Source organism: Erpetoichthys calabaricus, chromosome 1 (assembly GCF_900747795.2).
Source record: "Erpetoichthys calabaricus chromosome 1, fErpCal1.3, whole genome shotgun sequence".
In the NCBI taxonomy this organism is placed as follows: domain Eukaryota; kingdom Metazoa; phylum Chordata; class Cladistia; order Polypteriformes; family Polypteridae; genus Erpetoichthys; species Erpetoichthys calabaricus.
The window spans coordinates 290,701,990-290,721,342 of NC_041394.2; the positions used below are offsets into that span (position 1 = coordinate 290,701,990).

A 19,353-nucleotide genomic window follows, 5' to 3' on the forward strand; every position below is an offset into this window, starting at 1 on the left:
TACTATATTTCATGAAAAATTTTAGCTCATCTTGAATTTGATGCCACTAACGTGTCTCAAAAAAGTTGGAACGGCAGCAACAAAAAGCTGGTAAAGCAAGTGTAGGCACATTTTGCAACTAATTAAGTTTACTGGCAACAGGTCAGTAATATGAATGGGTATTAAAAGAGCGTCTTAGAGAGGTAGAGTCTCTCACAAGTAAAGATAGGCGTTCACAAATTGTGGAACAATTTCAGAATAATGCTCTTCAATGTAAAATTGGGAAGACTTTGAATATCTCATCATCTACAGTACATTAATACAGTGGAACCTCGGTTCATGACCATAATTTGTTCCAAACCTCTGGTCGTAAACCGATTTGGTCGTGAACCGAAGCAATTTCCCCCATAGGATTGTATGTAAATACAATTAATCCATTCCAGACCGTACAAACTGTATGTAAATATATTTTTTAAAGATTTTTAAGCAGAAATATAGTTAATTACACCATAGAATGCACAGTGTAATAGTAAACTGATGTAAAAACATTGAATAACACTGACACAAACACCCAGGCTCCCTGCTCAGCTGCACACGCAGTCTCTGTCTCTGTGTCTCCCTCTCTCTCTCTCTGTGTAACATTGCAGCAGTTCGTGCTACAGCCTTACAATCCGATCGCTGTATAAACACTTTTTTTTAAATGAGTTTTAAGCACAGGGGGAAAAAAGGAACAGTTGAACAAATCCGAACTATATTTAAAAGCCAACCAAGAAAGTAACATTACAGGAGTTCACGCTAATAGCATTACAACCCAATCACTGTAAACACTCTTTTTAAATGAGTTTTAAGCAAAGGGAAAAAAATGAACATTTGAAAAAAGACAAAAGTAACATTGCAACACTTTCTTCTCACCACTCTTCACTTGCTTAGAAGCCATGGTTAACTTGAAAAGCACACAAAATACTGTAGAGCATAAAGAGTTAACAGGTAAAGCACGCATGTCTGACTGAGAACAATGAACAGGGAGAGGCTGAACACGTGCTTAAATACAGTAATCGGCGCATACGAACCAGAAGGGAAATGAAATAGAGCACAAAGACTTCACAGCGAAAGCACGCATGCACGCACGCACGTGTAAGCACACACGTCTGACCGAGAACAATGCAACACGTGCGGAAATCATCGGCGCGCACAAACAGAAAGGGAAACTGGCTTGTTCGTATACCAAGTGTGTGGTCGTGAACCGAGGCAAAAGTTTGGCGAACTTCTTGGTCGTAAACTGAGTTGTACGTGTACCGAGACGTTCGTGAACCGAGGTTCCACTGTATCATCAAAAGATTTAGAGAATCTGGAGAAATCTCTGTGCACAAAGGAGAAGGCCAAAAATCAATAATGGATGCCTGTATTGTTCAGGCCATCAGGTGGCTCTGCATTAAAAACAGGCAAGATTCTGTCATGGAAATCTCAGGAACACTTCCAGTGTACCATCAATAAATGCAGGTTAAAGCTTCTATCGTGCAAAGAAGAAGCTACATGTGAACATGATCCAGAAACGCTGCTGTCTTCTCTGGGCCAAAGCTCATTTAGAATGGCCTGAGGCAAAGTGGAAAACTGTTCTGTGGTCAGACAAATCAAAATTTGAAATTTTTTTTGGAAAACATGGATGCCGCATCCTCTGGAATAAAGAGGAGAGGGACCACCCGGCTTGTTATCAGCGCTCAGTTCAAAAGCCTGCATCTCTGATGGTATGGGGGTGTATTAGTGCCAATGGAATTGGCAGCTTGCACATCTGAAAAGGTACCATTATGCTGAAAGGTATATACAGGTTTAGAGCAACATATGTTCCCATCTAGATGATGTCTTTTTCAGGGAGGGCCTTGCATATTTCAACAAGACAATGCTAAACTGCATACTGCGTCTATTAAAACCGCATGGCTTCACAGTAAAAGAGTCTGGGTAACTGGACTGGACCTTTTACCATTTGAAAACATTTGGTGCATAATGAAATTAAAAATATGACAAAGACAACCCAGGACTGTTGAGCAGCAAGAATCCTATGTCAGAAAAGAATGGGGCAACATTCCTCTCCCAAAAGTCCAGAAGCTAGTCTCCTCAACATGGCCCTGTCCCAACTTTTTAGAGACATGTTGCTGCTATCAAATTAAAAATGAGCTAACATTTGTCATGAAATAGTAAAATGTTTCACTTTCAACATCTGTTATGTTTTATGTGAATAAAATATGGGTTTATGAGATTTGAAAATTACAGTTAGGTCCATAAATATTTGGACAGAGACGACTTTTTTCTAATTTTGGTTCTGTACATTACCACAATGAATTTTAAATGAAACAACTCAGATGCAGTTGAAGTGCAGACTTTCAGCTTTAATTCAGTGGGGTGAACAAAACGATTGCATAAAAATGTGAGGCAACTAAAGCATTTTTTTAACACAATCCCTTCATTTCAGGGGCTCAAAAGTAATTGGACAAAATAAATAACTGGAAATAAAATGTTCATTTCTAATACTTGGTTGAAATCCCTTTGCTGGCAATGACAGCCAAAAGTCTTGAACTCATGGACATCACCAGATGCTGGGTTTCCTCCTTTTTAATGCTCTGCCAGGCCTTTACTGCAGCGGCTTTCAGTTGCTGTTTGTTTGTGGGCCTTTCTGTCTGAAGTTTAGTCTTCAACAAGTGAAATGCATGCTCAATTGGGTTAAGATCAGGGGACTGACTTGGCCATTCAAGAATTTTCCACTTCTTTGCTTTAATAAACTCCTGGGTTGCTTTGGCTGTATGTTTTGGGTCATTGTCCATCTGTATCATGAAACGCCGCCCAATCAATTTGACTGCATTTAGCTGGATTTGAGCAGATGTCTCTGAACACCTCAGAATTAATTCGGCTGCTTCTGTCCTGTGTCACATCATCAATAAACACTAGTGTCCCAGTGCCACTGGCAGCCATGCACGCCCAAGCCATCACCCTGCCTCCACCGTGTTTACAGATGATATGGTATGCTTTGGATAATGAGCTGTTCCACACCTTCTCCATACTTTTTTCTTGCCATCATTCTGGTAGAGGTTGATCTTGGCTTCATCTGTCCAAAGAATGTTTTTCCAGAACTATGCTGGTTTTTTTAGATGTTCTTTAGCAAAGTCCAATCTAGCCTTTCTATTCTTGAGGCTTATGAGTGGCTTGCACCTTGCAGTGCACCCTCTGTATTTACTTTCATGCAGTCTTCTCTTTATGGTAGACTTGGATATCGATACGCCTACCCCCTGGAGAGTGTTGTTCACTTGGTTGGCTGTTGTGAAGGGGTTTCTCTTCACCATGGAAATGATTCTGCCATCATCCACCACTGTTTTCCGTGGACATCCAGGTCTTTTTGCGTTGCTGAGTTCACCAGTGCTTACTTTCTTTTTCAGGATGTACCAAGCTGTAGATTTTGCCATTCGTAATATTGTAGCAATTTCTCAGATGGGTTTTTTCTGTTTTCGCAGCTTAAGGATGGCTTCTTTCACCTGCATGGAGAGCTCCTTTGACCGCATGTTGTCTGTTCACAGCAAAATCTTCCACATGCAAGCACCACACCTCAAATCAACTCCAGACCTTTTATCTGCTTAATTGATAATGACATAATGACGGACTTGTCCACACCTGCCCATGAAATAGCCTTTGAGTCAATTGTCCAATTACTTTTGAGCCCCTGGAATGAAGGGATTGTGTTAAAAAATGCTTTAGTTGCCTCACATTTTTATGCAATCATTTTGTTCACCCCACTGAATTAAAGCTGAATGTCTGCACTTCAACTGCATCTGAGTTGTTTCATTTAAAATTCATTGTGATAATGTACAGAACCAAAATGAGAAAAAAAGTAGTCTCTTTCCAAATATTTATGGACCTAACTGTATTGCTGCTTTTATTTATATTTTACACAACATCCCAGCTTTTTTGGAATTGGGGTTTTACCTATGTTTTATACTTAAGCAGAACAATATTTTAAAAACTAAGCTAACAAATGAGAACCCAAAACTATATGGCTCCAAAATCTTAATTATTATTACACCATACATAAAATGCAGACTTCTACTCTTTATGTACTATATTTACTTTACTTAGCTAACTTTAAAAGTTTATATTTATGAAGGCAAATTGTTACCTTTAATATTTAATTGAGAGTTTCCTACTCCTGGATAAATTTACTACCACAGAATACAGAATTGCAAATTATCAGCAATTAAACAGAGGTCAGGGGTCGTACAGGGGATCTTTAAATGCTCCCAAATTCATCCTACTGTCTAATGACACTCTATTGGACACCCTAACTGCTTCTATATGAAATAAAAAGTTATTTAAAGTCAAGTGTTTGTCAAGTGTACCTGATTAATGAATGATTAATTACAAGGACCAAACATATCTGCAATAACTGACAGCTGAAATTTGTTAGTCATGAGTATTACACCATATCTGTAGGTATTTCTACAACCTATTAAATCATCTGAAGCTAGACTTAGCCATTTTTAGGAATTTGTGAGAAGACTTATTTGTAAACAATAAGTCAAGACGTGTTTACTCAGAGACATTTTAAAATGAGAAGATAATTTATTTTGTTAACTATGCTTCCTTTTTTGCAAAGACTATAATATTTGATACAAAATCTGCCCTGTTATTTTAACCACAATCCAAATGTTCAGAATGACATTCCAACCCAGGAACATGAAGAATGAATGCACTTTGTAAAAGTAAGTGAATTATACAAGCAGTTACAGATTTCTCTTCGATCCCTGTTTGTTTTAAAAGACAATAGAATACATTTAGTCCAAAAACAAGACAAGTGTGCATTTTCTATTTATTTATTTATTTAGAATTCTGCTTTTGACACATCAATTTGTGTGTATTTTGTCTGTATACTGACAACAAGCTAGCTAACCTTAAAAATAAATGTACTTTGCTGTTGCAATTTTTAAATAAAAGGAACACATGAAACAAAGTTTATATGATTGATTTGTAACCCTATGGGCTAAAATAAAATCTAAATATATTTTCTCCCTTTAAGGGTATAATTCTCACATGTCAATCTTATTTGCACTTTAAAATAAAACATAGCTAAATTTCAAGTAACAGAGAGCTAAGAATGATCATTGTTAAATAAGTTCATTATTTTGAACGCAAAGAAAGTTTAAAAATCTACACGTCTTGCATTTACAGTATATGTTTGGGTAGCATTGGTGTGCAATGGCTACAGGTTCACATCTATAAAAGACCCATTTTAATGCCCAGCATATTCACTATATGTAAGGAGTTTGTACATTCTTCCCATCATTATGTGCTTGGATTTTTGTACAGATATATTCTTAAGACTATGGTTGGCACCAGCTGTCTTTGCCACTATCCAAAAAAAGGACTAACACTAATTCTTAAAAAAACATTTTTATGTATGTATTTACATTATTAACATATGTGGTTTACACAATAAAAATGAAAAAAATGACAGTTTGGGTAAAATGTGTCAGTTTTGTTGAACAGCAATGCATGGGAAATTTGGGTGACACAACTAAACAGCGTGGGACCCTGAGAAATGTGCTCACTTCAAGGGTTGGTCGTGCCATTTCTGTACAGTATTCATAATTTATGTTTGCTAGAAGGCACCAGAGGCACAGTCAGTGCTCTTTGGAGATAAGAGCAGGAATTTAATATCCTGAAAATAAAATGTTGAAAAGGTTGCCTTTATTTTAAAATATTATTAGATGCAAGTTTTGCACTTTGTGATGATGTGCACACACTGTCCAAATCAAAATACTCCCAGCCTAATCATTGCATGCAACAGTCCCTCTTTGAGGTATTGAATGTAACGTGTAGTTATAACTTTCATGTCAGATTACCAGAATGAAAAATAATATTAACTTATTTATATTTCACCATTTACTTATTGCTTTGGCAAGAACAGATCTATCCCAGGCTGCTAATAATGTACTCAAAACATGGATAATTTCATTTCTAATTATTCAAATTAAAATTAAACACCCTATATTAATTAAGCAAATGAAGTTAGTGTTTCTTGTATTAATAAGGGAGAAAATAAAAACACTTAAAATAAGCCTCTTACCATGCTAGGATCATAATAAGCTTCTTGCGTTGGATTGACTGTATTCACATTTGTAATATTAGTGGGGAGTGTTTTTGAACAATTTATCAACATTTGTTCCAAACCAGTCAAGTCCTACAGCGTAACAAAAAAAAAATAAAAATTTATATGCAAATTCAAAACCAACTGTACAATCATGATGTCTTGAGAAAACAGACAATCAATTCAGTGTTCCTTTAAATTTATTTTTATTACATTTGGATATAGACAGATGCCAAAACATAACTTCCAATTCTATAAATTATGATTCAATTAAATTTCTTTAAATGATAACTTAAAGATCAGATTTTAATCTTACAATAAATGGAATATTTACAATTCAGAGCAACTATGTTTGAAGAAAGCAGCACAAAGTGAATGAATTACCTGAAGGTTAAGTGGCAGCTCGTGAATCCTAGTAGCTAAAGTACGGATCTCTCTATCTGACAAGACTCCAGACAAATCAGTATCCACTTCATCAAACACTTGTGAAACATTGAACTGCTGCACAGCACTCATTAGGTAATAAAAATAGGCGAATGCAAACTGCATGTCTTCGGAGTGCCGTACTTTGTGAGATGAGGTTATATCAAATTCTTCAGGAAACCTAAAAATACAAATAGAAATACAATAGCTTTGCAGCAAAATCAAGCACTGAGTGTCAGGTGTCTACAAGTAAAGGCTGAACACAAGACTAATCAGGTTAATCTTTTTCATCTTTCATAGGATTTTGTAACTAAAAATGAATAAAATAAATTACAGTAAAAATACTTTTGTCTGACTTCCCCTGAAAAAATAGATAAAGATTCTATGCATGCTAAAAAAACAGAAAATAAGATTGGAGACAACATGAAACAGCTGCCACACTGAAACATTGTTTCCAACCTTCTTTTCTATTTATTTTCAGAATGCAAATAACTTTTACCTATTTGTTTCTAGCATCCAAATTAATTACTCATTTTTGCATAAAATGTAAAGTAGAATGGCTGATACAGAACTAAGGAGGATCAAGAGTGATGATAACTTTAAAATTCAATAACATAATCATCAGTCTTGCAGCAATCATTAAAAAACATTTCAACAGTAAGCTGCCTCATTTAGTACACTTACATTTCCTGAAGTTCTTGCATCACAATGCGATCAACCATGTGAGGCATATGTGCAGGAACTTTCCGAGATGTAAACCCAAATTTGCGATTAAGCAATTTATTCACATAGCGCAGGGAATCTGCAAATGTGTCTTTCAGCTTTCTGCCAACATTTATATTGTCTAATTGATATGCTAGAGCTGTCTGGAGCCTTTTCTCTTCCTGAAAAATCAAGCAAAAAATTATTAAAAGGGTCATACAATTTTCCTAATTCTTTAACACACTGATAGAAAAGGGAATTCTTTCTTTATGAGGACTTGATAACATACTTACATTGTATTTAATGATAAATGTTACTACTGCAATCCCATATGTGCCCACACTAGATTGCTTTTTAATGTACTCACTTTATAGTCAATTCTTGTTATGTTCCTGAAAAATCCCACAGAAATTGAAACTGCGGTTACAAAAGCATTAATGCTATGGGAAAAATGGATTAGGCTCCAGTAACAAGAGTATATACTGAGATGTCTGAAAAGGTGACCCAAATTGCTTGTGATATAAAGCATGACATAAAAGTGAAACTTATACAGTAAGTCCATCAAGAAACACCAAGTCATTTGCCAGCAGATGCCCATACGAAAAGAAAAGAAAAGAAAAGAAAAGAAATTACAAACACTACAACAGGGCACATTGCTAAGAACATATTTCCCATTTAAACAGTGGAAAAGGACCGATTCCAAAACTTAATCAAAATGATATACCACAGGTATATAATATCAAGTTGCAGTTATTTCACCAAATATCATACTAACAAAAGAATGTAGAATGCTGGCGGACAGTCCACTCAGATATAAAGTCAACTGGCTATTCTGCATGCACAACGGGATCTGTGGTCAAGCCACATGTGTAATCCATATCTACTATATGTCCAAAAGCTTGTGGACACTGCTCCAAATGTTGAATTTCAGGTGTTTCAGCCACACTCATTGTTGTCAGGTACATAAAATCAAGAACATAGGCTTGCAATCTTTATTGGCATTAGAATGGGTTGTACTGAAGAGCTCAGTGACTTTGAAGGCACAGTTATAGGGTGCCACCTTTACCACAAGTCAGTACACAAAATTTCTGCTTTGCTTGACCTGCCCCAGTCAAATGCAAATGCCATTATTGTGAAGCATAAGCATCCAGGAGCAACATCCGCACAAACTCAAAGGACACGGCTACTGACTGCTGAAGCACTTAGTATATAAAATTCAACTATTCTCTACTGCATCACATCTACTGCATTTCCAAGGCCAAGTAGCCTCAGACAAGCCTAAGATCACTATGTGCAATACCAAGCATTGGCTGATGTGGTGTAAAGCACACCAGCACTGGACTCTAGAGCACGGGAAACAGGTTTTCTGGAGGGATGAATCATGTTTCACTATCTGACAGTCTGATGGATGAATGTAGGTTTGGTGGATGCCAGGAGACTGCTACCTTCTAGACTGCATATTGCCTATTATAAACACCTAAGGGGTGAAATGGATCCCAAATTGTAAGCATTGTCTTGTTATCAAGCATCAGTACCTGACCTCATTTAATGCTCTTTTAGCTGTATGTGCACATATTCCCACAGATACACTTCAAAATCTTGTGGAAAGCTTCTCAAAGGTGTGGATTCTGTTATTACCACAAAGGGCTGGGGAGACACCATATAAATACGCAGGATTTTGGAATAGGACATCCAACAAGCTTATAAAGGTATAATGGTTAGGTGTTCAAACTGTCCACAAAGTTTTCACACCAAGCTTCACTTTGCACTGAATTAACGAAAGGCTGGAAGCTAATAAGCAAGTCCTTGCAAACCTTGTACTTTTCCCAAGGATTACACTGGTGAGTTAGAACAAAGAGAGGTATTTGGGAGCTGGGAGCTAAAAGAAGGTACTCTAGAGCAGGGGTAGGCAATGTCGGTCCTGGTGAGCCGCAGTATGTGCAGGTTTTTGTTCCAACCCAGTTCCTTAACGAGAACTCAATTATTGCTGATGACGCACATATTGCTTAAGTGACATTTTAATGCTTCATTTTAGTGGTCTCACTTGTTAAGGTTCTCCAACCTTAATTGCTTATTTCAATCTTAAACTGCTGCATTCAGTGTTTTAATTGCTCCTTATTAGCAATAAGATGTAAAAGACAAAGCAGCCAGCAGTTCTCCAGCTAGCTTTTTTCTAATTACATCTGTGTGTGTTCATCATGCACGGTTTGATTTAATAAAACACTTAATAGAAAAATGTGACAGACTGAAAATGATCTGTTTTAGGCTTCAAATCATTTGGATGATATCCTTGGAAAGGAAAAAAATCTACGATATAAAAGCCTTACATTGCACAGACTAACAAGCCATAAAATTAAATAAGGTCTGAGATTGGCAATGATTGGTTTCTAATTAAGCAATTGGGTTGGAATGAAAACCTGTAGCCACTGCGGCTCACCAGGACCGACATTGCCTACCCCTGTTTTACATCTTATTGCTAATAAGGAGCAATTAAAACACTGAATGCAGCAGTTTAAGATTGAAATAAGCAATTAAGGTTGGAGAACCTTAACAAGCGAGACCACTAAAATGAAGCATTAAAATGTCACTTAAGCAATATGTGCTTCATCAGCAATAATTGAGTTCTCGTTAAGGAACTGGGTTGGAACAAAAACCTGCACATACTGCGGCACTCCAGGACCGACATTGCCTACCCCTGCTCTAGAGTGCATGACAACTAGAAACAATACTAATGTACCTCAAAACGTTTGATGAGATTACAGTGTTTTAGACAGTGTCTTCATCTGTCTATTGGTAATTAAAAAAAAAAGACATTAAGTTTTCACATCGTACTAACTTTACACAATTTTTTAAATCTAACAGCCAAGATTTTAATTAGCCTATACATTATAAAGAATTTCAGCTCCATGTGTCAATTTAGTTTTCCATTTTATTTTGTCCCAACCTGCCTTCTGGAAGTAAATGCTCTAATTGGAAAGTAATGAAATATTTTTCCCAAAAATCATATGGCCTCTACACAATATGATTTCCATTTGCAAAAGAAAATTGGGTATTAAATGTATTCTTCAGTTTTCTTCTCTTGTTGAGACATTCACATAAACTATAAGCACCATTAAAACTGCTATTTTTTAAGAGAAAAAAAGTTAACTTTAACGGGGGTTTGCGAGAATTTTTACAAGGAACATCAGATATGGCTGCTGAGGCTCATGAACCAAAGTGTAAGATGTCTCTAGGAAGCTGCTTAAGAAAGATTCAAAAAGCTCGGGAAATAATCTTGCCAGCAGAAGCACAATTGGGAAAGAGCTGCAAAGCCATTTGTAAAAGGCTGATACAGACAGTGAGTATGATCCTCTACAATGGTGGTAACCCAATGGAACCAATAACACCCCAAGCACATCAACAATAGGGCTGCAATGATTAGTCAACGTAATCGATGATGTCGACTACAAAAAATCATTGACGCAGATTTTTTTATTGTCGACGCGTCATAAACAGAACCTTCAATAGAGGCTCCAGTCACAAAGAACCACATTGGTTTTTGTAACTGCAATGCACTACATGAACGTCTGGGGGCAGTATCATTTGTTATTGTTTGTCAAGACTGCACACAGTCCTACCAACAAAGAAAGAACGTCTGAGGAGAAGAAGAATGTAGAGGAAAATAAACGTTGTTGCAATGGCGAGTCGGATAGAGGAGAGGGAAGGAGATGGAAAAAAATTGAGACAGAAACTTTGTACAGTGTGGGATCACTTCACCGATAAAGAAAAAAAAGTTGAATGCAGATTATGCAAAGCGGAGCTTTCTTTTCATGGCAGCACCACCGCGATGCATGAGCATCAGAAACACAAGCATCCTGGAGCTGTGATGTCGCAGTCTCTTGAGAATTTATGCTGCCGCTGTTAGTTAGTTAGGGTCAGATCAGGAGGGAAGGGAGAGCGTGAACGAGACTGAGAAAATAAAAGTGAAAAAAGCTAACTTTTACAAGTAACAAATTTACATCCGATCTGTTCGTTTTCAAATAATATTGCATTAGTGTGATGGTGTTTTCTGATTGGTACTATTCAGGTCATACAATGATTTTTTCAAAATGTCACATATATTTGTCTGTTTCTTTTTTTTCCCCCAGTGCTGTGCGCTGACACCAGAAGGTGTGAGCTTATTCAGTGCTAGCAGGAGCATGCAGGTGGCCAGTTGCTTGTGCTATAACAAGCTTGACCTGGCGGCGATCAAAGCACATATACTGTGCAAGGCATGTACAGGGTCCACTGAGAAAAGAAGAGCGTTCTTGGCTCACCTTGCAGAGGAACATTCTTTCCTCTGCATGTCCCGGAGTCCTGTGCGGACTGGGCAAGGTCGGGGGGAAAAAAAAAAAAAAACGCGGTCACTGATTACAACCGCAAGAAGGTATGCGAATAAATATGAATAATTTTGCATCCGTGCCACAATGTTTTCCGAAATATACTATAAGGTCATAAAATGAATAATTCCAAATATCATATATACCTATGTCTCTGTTTTTTTGTCAGTGTGGCTTTGACATCACGGGCCATAAGGTGCATACTAATTCAGTGTAAGCAGGAACAATCAATAATAATGAATAAAAAAAATCAAGTGACAATGAGATACGAATAAGGCAGATTCGCCAGCATTTGTGCGTCGGCTTTTATCCATCCAGATCAGAGAATTTCCAGTTCGATTGTCTCAAAACACCACTCACATCTACAGTTATTCCCAGTTTCAGATAAAAAGTAACAGCATCAGATCCCTGGGGGGGCGGTAGTATGTATCGTGATCGTGACTGAGAGAATAAAAGTTAAAAAAAACGGTAACTTTTACAAGTAATACTATACATTTACAGTGGCTGTTACAGACGCAAATCAAGTGTATGTTTATTGTATAATATTAACAATAAGAGCAACTCGCTACTCAAAACGGTAAATATACGAGGCAGTCAGGATCGAACCGGGGGACTCTTGATTATAAGACAGCAATTCCGACCGCTGCGCCACAGAAGCTATTGTATCATCCTTGAACCTTTTGTGAAAGTCTTTATTTGATCTTTGCACTTCAGGCTTTACACATTATATAATTTATGTCTACATTTTGTCATTTATTACTAAAAAACATTTCTGTTTAAACTATGTATTTTTTGATTAAGTTAAATGCACTTTTTTTATTTAAAGACTACATACACTGTAGTTTGTATTGTTTAATGTATTTCTTTTTTATTGTGATGGTCACACGAATATAAAAACATCTGATTATGTTTCACTGGTTGTTATTTTAATTTGATTATTATTGATTTTAATCGCGTTAATGCAGAGACATCAGGGTGACATTCACAGGTGGACAGACGTGAGCAGATGAGGTAAGACATGCACTGGACCCCAGAACAGGATGTACTACTACAGGTCGCAGGCTTTAAAATAGTCAGGCATGAAATAATCGTGACTAATCGAAAAAAAATTGAACGATTAGTTGGCTACCAAAATAATCATTAGTTGCAGCCCTAATTAACAAGCAGAGAAATACCTATAAATTCCTGCAATAACTGCCCCATATGAAAGGACATTTAGTACAGATAACATTGTTACTTGCCATAGCATCACTCAAGCTTGACAATGCAGACAGGCTTGTCTTTCTGCCCCCTAGCCTGTATGACAGTTTTCTGTGTTAATAACAGCACATAAAGTCTATGTCTTCACTAGAACACACACTTTGGGAACAGTCATAATTTTGTTTAAGTTTTATTTGATATATTTACGTTGTTTTTTATTGTATTATATTTTATCCATACTGTTAAAATATCTAAAATCCTTGAAAAGTTATTAGAGTTAACTGTAATATTTGTCTACTTAAGTGAGCAGTTTTTTTAGTTTTAGTTTAATTCAATTTAAGTGCAATTTTTACATTGAAATATTTATGGACAGAGGCAGTGGTGCTGTAAGAATTATGTTTGTAGACTTTTCTAGCGCCTTCAACACCATTCAACCTCTGCTCCTTAGGGACAAGCTGACAGAGATGGGAGTAGATTCATACCTGGTGGCATAGATAGTGGACTATCTTAAAGACAGACCTCAGTATGTGCGTCTCAGAAACTGCAGGTCTGACATTGTGGACAGTAACACAGGATTGCCGCAGGGGACTGTACTTTCTCCGGTCCTGTTCAGCCTATATACATCAGACTTCCAATACAACTCGGAGTCCTGCCACGTGCAAAACCTCGCTGACGACACTGCTATCGTGGGCTGCATCAGGAGTGGGCAGGAGGAGGAGTATAGAAACCTCATCAAGGACTTTGTTAAATGGTGTGTGACTCAAACCACTTACACCTGAACACCAGCAAAACCAAGGAACTGGTGGTGGATTTTAGGAGACCCAGGCCCCTCCTGGACCCCGTGATCATCAGAGGTGACTGTGTGCAGAGGGTACAGACCTATAAATACCTGGGAATGCAGCTGGATGATAAATTGGACTGCACTGCCAATACTGATTCTCTGTGCAAGAGAGGACAGAGCCGGCTGTACTTCCTTAGAAGACTGGCATCCTTCAATATCTGCAATAAGATGCTGCAGATGTTCTATCAGATGGTTGTGGCGAGTGCCCTCTTCTATGCGGTGGTGTGCTGGGGAGGCAGCATTAAGAAGAAGGACGCCTCACGCCTGGACAAACTGGTGAGGAAGGCAGGCTCTATTGTGGGCATGGAGCTGGACAGTTTGACATCCGTGGCAAAGCGATGGGCGCTAAGCAGGCTCCTGTCAATTATGGAGAATCCACTGCATCCACTAAGCAGTGCCATCTCCAGATACGAGGAGCAGCTTCAGCGACAGACTGCTGTCACTGTCCTGCTCCATTGACAGACTGAGGAGATCGTTCCTCCCCCAAACTAAGCGACTCTTCAATTACACCCGGGGGGATAAACGTTAACATTATTCAAAGTTATTGTCTGTTTTTACCTGCATTTTTATTACTCTTTAATTTAATATTGTTCTTTATCAGTATGCTGCTGCTGGAGTTTGTGAATTTCCCCTTGGGATTAATAAAGTATCTATCTATCTATCTATCTATCTATCTATCTATCTATCTATCTATCTATCTATCAGTAAGAGTTAACTATAATGCCATTTGGTAAATTATTTTTTTTACAATAACTACTGAAATTATTACAATTGCTTTGAAAGAAAAGTTCAAAGCACATAAAATAAACCAAATTAAATTTTGAAATACTGTATAAAGTTTGGAATTCTTTTTTGACACAGAGTACAGATACTCTGGAGGCACAGTATTATCTTTATTAGTTTATATTTAAATATCAATAAATATTGTGATATTGTAATATACTGGGTAAATATCGTGATATTGAATTTTGTCAGTATTGCCCAGCACTACAAATATTAAACACAAAACAACTGATTGCATTAAATATAAAAAAAAAGCTTGGAGTCTGTTTAGTCTGTTTTGGAAAAGAATGGAATGCAACCATTCTTAAAATATCTCCTTCTTCAATGTGTGGAAAACACAACATAGCTCTGCTCGAAAGTGTAGAATGATGCACTAAGACCAACAGATTCTTGGAAAATAGTATGTTATAACCTGTTAGAGCTTTCTTAATCACCCCAACACAAGCAGTCTGTACTCGCCTTTCTCTATCACTTTAACTCTCTGTCTCAGGTTCATTGTGCCAAAATTATAATGTTTTTAGTTTTGGTAAATTGTTTACTGTATCATCATTTTGAGAACAGATTTATAAGTTGGCAGACTAGTACAAAAAGTGTACAATGAGGAAGAAAGACAAAATTTTAACAGTTATTAATAATAAAATGCATGTATGTAACATTTCACTTTAGTATTTTTAATGCAGTATTAATCAACACCTGAAAGCTTTTAGAATTGGTAGTGTTCGGTACCCTGCATCGTTCCTTAACACTAGAATTACCAGAGCCTACGAAAAAACTTGTAGATCCGTCCCACCTTAAATCGGTTCTTAAATCCTTTCGCACCTCTCCGCCATCGTCTTTTGTCATCTAAATGTACAAGCTGCAAGTAGCCGGCTATTCCATCCCCCCACTGACTTAGAACGTGCACGAACTTCTCCCAGCTCATGCCTTGATTTGATTATCTGGGAGTAAAGTGGAGTTTTAGAGTGGAAATAATAAATCGTTATTTGGAACACACGCATTTCATTTGTGTTCCGTTTCTACAGTAATCTGTATAAACACATTTTTAAAACAGAAACTTTTTTCATATTCTAGTAGTAAATGACAAAATGTAGACATAAATTATATAATGTATGAAGCCTGAAGTCCAAATATCAAAGAAACACTTTCACGAAAGGTACAAATATAACGGAACAAGTGCGCTTTTATTCAAAAATACAACTGCAGAAAAAGAAGCCACCTTAGTGTGCGACATTGACACTTATTTGCACCGACTGCTGCTGTGGCACAACAGTATCAGTTGCTGATTGGCAAGCAACAGGCCACGAGTTCGATCCTGCACGACTCCCTTTTGAGAAGTGAACTGCTCTTATTTTTACTATTTTAGAATAAAAAGATACGTTTGATTTCAGTCTGTAACAGCCGGTGTAATTTATGATATCTGTAAAGGTTAGCTTTGTTTTTTTTATTCACTTTTCATTCTTCCTACCCCATCTGATACTGCTGTTTTCACATAAAGACGCGCTATAGCTCTGCAGTGTATCACGATACATACGACCGAGTGTTTTTTTTCCCCAATCTTGCCAGTCCCCACATGTTGCTGTATGCGGTTTCTTTTGTACTCCAGGGCATGCAGAGGAAAGCATAGTAAAGAGTATTAACTTCAGCATTATATGCAATCATCAGACACTCCCCATCTGACACTGCTGTTTTCACATAAAGACGTGCTATAGCTCACCCAAGGAGCGCCCTTCCCACATTTACATGTGTACTTGTTACAGTGTACACACCTCTCTGTGCTATGGTTTCTATTACACTGAGCAAGCACCTGTAATTTGTAGCTCTATTCATTATCTCAAAACACCACACAAATTCACAGTAATTCCCAGTTATGTCCACCACTCACACCCATGCCCACAACCATACAGAACTGATTCCACATCAGAGAATTTCCAGTTCCAGCATAAATTCACAAACGATCTGACGCGGTTCGTTTTCAAATAATATTGCATTAGTGCAATGATGTTTTCACATATATTGTCTTTCTTTCAGGTGTGTAATAGAAACCACAGCATAGAGAGAAGTGAATACATTGTAACAGGTACACACGTTGTAAATGTAAGAAAGACAATCCTTGCGTGTGTGTGAACTGTGAACTGTTAACATTTGAATCTGATGATTGCATATAGCGCTGTCTTATTCAGTGCGCGCAAGAACATGCAGTTCCAGTTGCTGTGTGCTACAACATGCTGGTGGTGATTAACGCACATTTTAAAAAAAGAAAGAGACAAATATGTGACGTTTTGAAGAAATCATTTTATGACGACGCGAATAGTAGCAATCAGAAAACATAATCGCACTAGTACAATATTATTTGAAAACGAACAGCGTCAGATTGGGTGTGAATTTATACTGTGGCACTGTTAGAGTCAGATCAGAAGCTGAATAAGCTCCTGTTTTGACTCTAATTAAAAATGTATGAATTAATCAACAGAAATAACCGCGATCGACATTTCAAATTTAACGATTTACAGTGCATACCAATTTATAAATTTTATGTCTGTTTGAGGTTACAAAGAAAAAAAAGCACTTCCTCCCCAGCAGGGAATCGAACTCGGGTCTGTAATGCACGGCAAGGCTGCTGTAGTGCTAAGTCAGCAAATCTTACTGCTACGCCACAGAAGGTGTTGTAGCATCGTTGAACCTTTTGTGAAAGTGTTTATTTTATGTTTGGACGTCAGGCTTCACAAATGCTATAGTTTATGCCACATTTTGTAACATTTATTACTAAAATATGAAAAAGTTTCTGTTTTAACAATGTGTTTACACAAATTACTGTAGAAACAGAACACGCATGAAATGCGTGTGTTCCAAATAACGATCTATTATTTCCACTCTAAAACTCCAGCAGTTCAGTCACTCCCAGATAATCAAACAAGGCATGAGCTGGGAAAACTTAGTGAACATTCTGCGACGGTGGGGAATGGAATAGCCGGCTGCTTGCTGGCTCGTCTTAATCGGCTCATTTAGAAGACAAAAGAGAGGTGAGAACGGTTTTAAGGTGGGCCGGATCTACGAGTTTTTTCGTAGACTCTGGTAATTCTAGTGTTAAACAAACAAAAAAAAAGATGTATGAACAGGCTGAACCTAGAAGCAGAACTGGGCAGCCATGAATCAGGCCAAACCTATACACTGTTGCTTTTTTTCTTTTTTGACCAAAAATTAAAGTGGGGAAAGTAAGTATTGAACGCGTCAATATTTTTCTCAGTAAATATATTTCTAATGGGGCTACTGACATGAAATTTGTACCAGATGTCGGTAACAACACAAGTAATCCACACAAACAAAGAAATCAAAACAAATAAGTCCAAAAATTATGTGTAATAAACTAGAATGACACAGGGAAAAAGTATTGAATACATTAAGAAAAGGAGGTGCAAAAAGGCATGGAAAGCCAGGAAACCAGCTGAAATCTGTCAGTATTTAAAATGCAATCCTACCCTATCAGTGCAAATTAATATCAGCTGGTTTAGTCCTAACTGATGACCTAAAGAAAGGTTTCTCGTTACCAAGGTGTCATGCAAGAAGCATCGCCTCTCATGATGGGTAAAAACAAAGAGCTCCCTCAAGACATTTGCAACCTTATTGTTGCAAAACATACTGATGGCATTGGTTTCAGACATATTTCTTAACTTTTGAATGTTCCAGTGAGCACGGTTGGGGCCACAATCCAGAAGTGGAAAGAACATCACTTCACCATAAACCGGCCACGACCAGCTGCTCCTCACAAGATTTCTGACAGAGGAGTCAAAACAATAATCAATAATCAACAGTTGTCCAAGAGCCAATGACCATTCACAGAGAGCTTCAGACAGACCTGGAATTAGCAGGTACAGTTGTTTCAAAGAAAATAATAAGTAATGCACTCAACTGCCATGGCCTTAACAATTTAAGATAAAAAAAAAAAATGGTAGTACTTTAGTACATTTCAATTACTGGAGGTGCTAGGAAAAGAAAAAGGTTGAGCACCCCAGCCGAGGGCAGCATGGTGGCGCAGTGGTAGCGCTGCTGCCTCGCAGTAAGGAGACCTGGGTTCGCTTCCCTCGTCCTCCCTGCGTGGAGTTTGCATGTTCTCCCCGTGTCTGTGTGGGTTTCCTCCGACCTTCCAAAGACATGCAGGTTAGGTGCATTGGTGATCCTAAATTCTCCCTAGTGTGTGCTTGGTGTGTGTGTGTGTGCCCTGCGGTGGGCTGACGCCCTGTTCTGACTGGGATTGGCTCCAGCAGACCCCCATGACCCTGTGTTAGGATATAGCGGGTTGGAAAATGACCAACTGACTGACTGACCCCAGCTGAGTGATATTGTGTGATATTTGACCACATAATTGTTAACAGTCTGTTAAAATTATGTGTTTACTTTGGATAATAGGTCTGCTATCGTCCAAAATCATGCTGTAAATCTGCTGTTTGCCGTATCCAAGATCCAGGATCATGCCCACCTTGACAACATTGGGTTAATATTAGTGGGGGGCACTGACCAGGTGGTACATCATGTTTGGTGGGGGGACTTAAAGTTTGGAAACACCTGGGGCCTCATGTATAACGCCGTGCGTAGAACTCACACTATAACATGGCATAAGCACAAAACCGGGAATGTGCGTACGCACAGAAAAATCCAGATGCAGGGATCTGTACGTATGCAAACTTTCACGTCTTCCGCTACATAAATCCCGATCAGCGTGAAAAGTAACGCACGTGCAAGCACCTTCTGTCCCACCCCAACTCCTCCCAGAATTACGCCTCTTTGAATATGCAAAACAATATAAATAGCCCTTAAGCTCAGCCTTCTGTGAAAAGACAATGGGAAAAGCACGGGGGAAAATATAAGAATTTCAGCAAATACCAAGTGGAGGCAAAGGAAAAACGTACTATTTGTTGGTTTAAACAGTGATATAAACAACAAAA

The 19,353-nt window shown here is 37.9% G+C and overlaps 1 protein-coding gene across 1 annotated transcript in view; it reads right to left on the minus strand.

The window, feature by feature from the left end:
* gnptab (N-acetylglucosamine-1-phosphate transferase subunits alpha and beta) overlaps nucleotides 1-19,353 on the minus strand; it is a 123,056-nt gene that overhangs the window by 15,129 nt on the left and 88,574 nt on the right. Inside the window, exons 14-16 of the mRNA XM_028816454.2 lie at nucleotides 7,214-7,413; nucleotides 6,491-6,710; nucleotides 6,086-6,199 (exon numbers count right to left, since the gene is read on the minus strand). Of these exons, the coding sequence (XP_028672287.2) occupies nucleotides 6,086-6,199; nucleotides 6,491-6,710; nucleotides 7,214-7,413 (534 nt within the window). The remainder of the gene's footprint in view (nucleotides 1-6,085; nucleotides 6,200-6,490; nucleotides 6,711-7,213; nucleotides 7,414-19,353) is intronic.